General features: G+C 42.9%; 1 protein-coding gene across 1 annotated transcript; it reads right to left on the bottom strand.

Annotated features, from left to right (window-relative positions):
- Nucleotides 1-1,988: 1,988 nt before the first annotated feature.
- Nucleotides 1,989-3,658, bottom strand: LOC132251666 (olfactory receptor 14I1-like). The gene has a single exon (XM_059731618.1). It carries the CDS (start codon nucleotides 3,640-3,642, stop codon nucleotides 2,713-2,715), a length of 930 nt encoding a protein of 309 aa, XP_059587601.1. The 5' UTR covers nucleotides 3,643-3,658; the 3' UTR covers nucleotides 1,989-2,712.
- Nucleotides 3,659-4,107: the final 449 nt, after the last annotated feature.

The raw sequence follows: 4,107 nt of genomic DNA, 5'->3' as shown, positions 1-4,107 counted from the left end.
TTTGTGGCCATTGTTTCTAGTTGTTCCAGGGGGTGCCCTAGTAAATAGGGCACCATGCTGATTTCTTTTCAGAATTATTTTCCCTGCTGGGCTCCCACAAATGTGATCCTTAATGATTTTTTCCAGAGTTTTCCCAAGGAACTGGGCCTATAGTTTCCCGGTTCGTCCCTCCTCCCCTTCTTGAGAATAGGGACCACACCGGCCCTTTTCCAGTCTTCTGCCACCTGACCGAGGCACCATGAGTGCTCGAACAGCAGTGCCAGCGGCTCTGCTATGACACTGGCCAATTCCTTCAGTACCCTTGGATAAAGTTCATTCAGGCCCATGGATTTGGATATATCCAGCCCCTCCAAGTGCCCCTTCACTAAGTCTGTGCTAAGAGTTGGTGGGCTGGTGTGCATCCTGTGTCTATCTATGATCCAACTGGGAGATTTGTCTAGGTCTGTGTCTAGGAATACAGATGAAAGAACTCATTGAAGAGCTCAGCTTTGCCCCACTCCTATTCCTACAGTGTCTTACACCAATGGGAATGTTGTGTGGGAGCACAATCCAGCTGTCATTGTGTGGATGAGCAATGCATCTTAGCATGTCCAGCTTCTTTGCTACTTGTGGTCATGTCAGAACTATGGGAATAGAAAGAATAAATAAACTAGGAAGCAAGGTGTTTCTTCCTGGACCAACTGCATGGTTGGGAGAGAAGTCTGGCAAGCTTCCAGGCACAGACTCCCCTTCTGCAGACCTGAGGAAAGGAAATGTGTGTTGAAAACCTTGGCTGACTTCTCTCCCAATTATGTAGTTGGTCCAATAAAAGGTTTTGTGGAAAAAAAAAAAACAGTTCTCATACAGTTCCTGCACCCTCATGGCTACAGAAACACTAGAATCTAAAATGGGATCTACTGTTACCAGGGGCTTCGTGGGTGTCAAAGAGCTGCAAGTAGTGTAAAGTTGGTGTGCAGGAGAGAAGAATCTGCAACATTTCAAGTTAGACTCTCAGCAAGCCAGCACAGGTCTGCTGATTTGATGAAGCTTAATGGATTTATGCACTTTAGGGATCCCTTCTCGTACCTTCAACGGAATCTGTTTCTATCAGATAAAGACTGGTCCATTTGCTTTAGTGGCATGATTCATAAATTCATAGTTGTTAGGGGCTGGAAGGGACCGCATGAGCTCACCAGGTACAGCCCCTGCTTCCTTGGGCTGTTTCTGGCACCCAAGAGTAACACAATACATACCCTAGTGTGAGGCACCTTGAAACAAAGACTCCAAGATGAAGAAATGGAAGGAAAGCAGGACAAAGCAAGAGTCCCAGGAAAAGAAAGTTTGGCCTTTTGACTAACGGGACTCTATTCTTGACTCGAGCCTAGCAATGGTGACACAAGGACTCTGCTGGCTGTATTGCAGTAAGCCAGTAAATGCAGTCTTGCTTCACAGGGGCTGCATGCTTTCTGCACATGTGATCCTTTCTCTTTGTGAGGCAAAGTACCTCTCCAGGAATTAAGCCAACCGGAGCTCATTGTGGAGTTCAGCCAACTCAAGCACCAGCTGGAAAGCCTGGTATTGTAGTTTGAAAAGCCATGTGTTCACCTCTCTAGAAGCTACATCTGGGCTTGGTTTTCAGCAGGACACAGAGAAACCACATTATGGTTGAATATTCTCTAGAAAGAGCCCCTCTAGAGAAAGCATAATAGGGTGAACTGCAGTTCATCAGTGGATTCTGTAGTCAACTGTCCAGAAATTCAATTTCATGAACAACATATACTTACTTTCTTTATTTGACATGATAAAAAGGACCTTAGTTAGAGTAATACATGGGTACACTTAGTTTAATTACTCAATAATACTGGCAGCCTTAAAATAATGATTTCAACAGGAGCTGAGCAATGCTGACACTTTCTACTTGTCTTTTCCACACTTCATCATTGTGGAGACAAATCCATTCCCTTCCCTCCCCCCCCCCCGCCACTCCGGATTCCCCATTTACACAAAAACAAGGCTATGAGGAAATAATAGCTGAGAAATCATGAAGATGTCCCTCTAAGCAAACATTTCCCCCTTCATTGCATTCATCTTCCCAAGCACTTCTGAATACCTGTGCTAAAGAAAAAAAGTCCACTGCTTGGCTGAAGGGGAGTATGGATTTAAGGCTCAAGGAAGAGGTCTTAGCCTACAGAATGCCAGAGGTTCCCTGAAATCCACTTCTTGACTTTCATCTGCTACTGATTTTACAAGGAAATTGATTAATTAGCACAAGTATGGCTTATAAATCTTAATGATCTGTGAGTTCCAGGGGTTAGCATGATTTACATACACCAGTTTCTGGAGTCAATAGCACATAAGGAAGCTATGTGACTAGCATCACATCCAGCCACCTTTGATTGTAAAGGACTGTTAACCAAGTACATGCTAACAAGTAGATTGAATTAGGGGGGACGTTAGCACAAAGCCAGAGCAAGGTTTAATTTTAACTCACTGGAGCTGTAACTACATACTGTAGCACTTTGTAATCAAGCTCCTTTAAGATGGGAAAGAGGGCAGTATAAACTTCTAAGGAAAGAAAGTCTAATTGTAATCTTTAGGCACTTAAATTTCTTCAGTGGAGTTGGTCTGGATTGCACATTGCCCTACTTTTGTGGATTTATCTACTGGTTAAATACCTATACGCAGAAAAAGATAATCAAACGATACATATGAGAAAAAGATGGGCTCTTTCTTTCAACTGAACAAATTCCAAGCAATATATTTTCCAAGGGCAGCTTTGATTTCCTTGTTCCTAATGCTGTAGATGATTGGATTGACTATTGGTGGCAGTATGGCATACAGAACATCCCCCATGAGATCCAGACCTGATGGGGAGTTGGATGTGGGCTTCATGTATGCAACCATGCCAGTGAAAATAAGCAAGGAGACCACAACAAGGTGAGGAATACAGGTTGAGAAAGCTTTATGCCGGCCCTGCCTTGAAGGGATTCTCAGTACCACACTGAAGATCTGAACATATGATGCAACAATGAAACCAAAACAGATTAAATATAAACATGCACTAAAGATAAGAATCCCAAATTCACTGAGATAGGAGTCAGAGCAGGAGAGCTGGAGCAGCTGGGGAACATCACAGAAAAACTTGCTGACGATGTTGGAGTGGCAGAAAGGTAACCGAAAAGTGTTACCAGTGTGCAGTGCAGAGTAGGGAATGGCACTGACCCATGCACTGACTGCCATCTGGACGCAAGCTCTCCTGTTCATGATGGTCTCATAGTGCAGTGGTTTGCAGATGGCAATGCATCGATCGTATGCCATGATGGTGAGGAAGGCAAAGTTGGCTGTAGCAAAGAAGAAGAAAAGGAAAACTTGGGCAACACATCCAGCATAGGATATCAACCTGGTGTTCCACAGGGAATTGCCCAAGGATTTGGGGACAATGACAGAGATGCTTCCCAGGTCTAGGATGGACAAATTCATGAGGAAGAAGTACATGGGAGTGTGAAGGTGGTGGTCGAGGGCTACCACCATGATAACGAGGAGATTCCCTATCAGAGCTGCCAGGTACGCTGCTAGAAAGATGGCAAAGTGTAAAAGCTGCAGCTCCTGGCTGTCAGAAAATTCCAGGAGGAGGAACTCGGTTACAGTGGTTTGGTTGGACATTGCCTTTTTCAGTCCATTGGGGGATGCCTGTGGTGGAAAGAACAAGGGCAGTGGTCAGGATCCGAAAAATAAAGCTCAAAGGCTGTGATTCTCGTGTCAGAAAAATCTCACAAACTATCTTCCAAACATTCACATGTCACTCCTTCTTCTTCAAGGGTGTGTATATATATTATATAATATATATATATATATTATATTATATAATATATATATTATATAATACATATATATATATTATATAATACATATTATTATTATTATTATTACATACAAACCCATACTATTTGATATATATCTCAATAGTATGAGCTTCTATATAATAATTCCACCCCCAAGATTTGTGCACAGACTGACTGCCACCTGGTTGCAGACTAACATATGGTGCTACATACCAGCTGGATTGTCATTGCTATGTGAAAAGCAGATATACTACTATCTCTCTCATACTTCTGCTCTTTATAACTA

The sequence above is a fragment of the Alligator mississippiensis genome, chromosome 7, assembly GCF_030867095.1.
Source record: "Alligator mississippiensis isolate rAllMis1 chromosome 7, rAllMis1, whole genome shotgun sequence".
In the NCBI taxonomy this organism is placed as follows: domain Eukaryota; kingdom Metazoa; phylum Chordata; order Crocodylia; family Alligatoridae; genus Alligator; species Alligator mississippiensis.
Note: the sequence above shows the minus strand (reverse complement) of the source record. Positions and strands in the feature narration are given on the sequence as shown.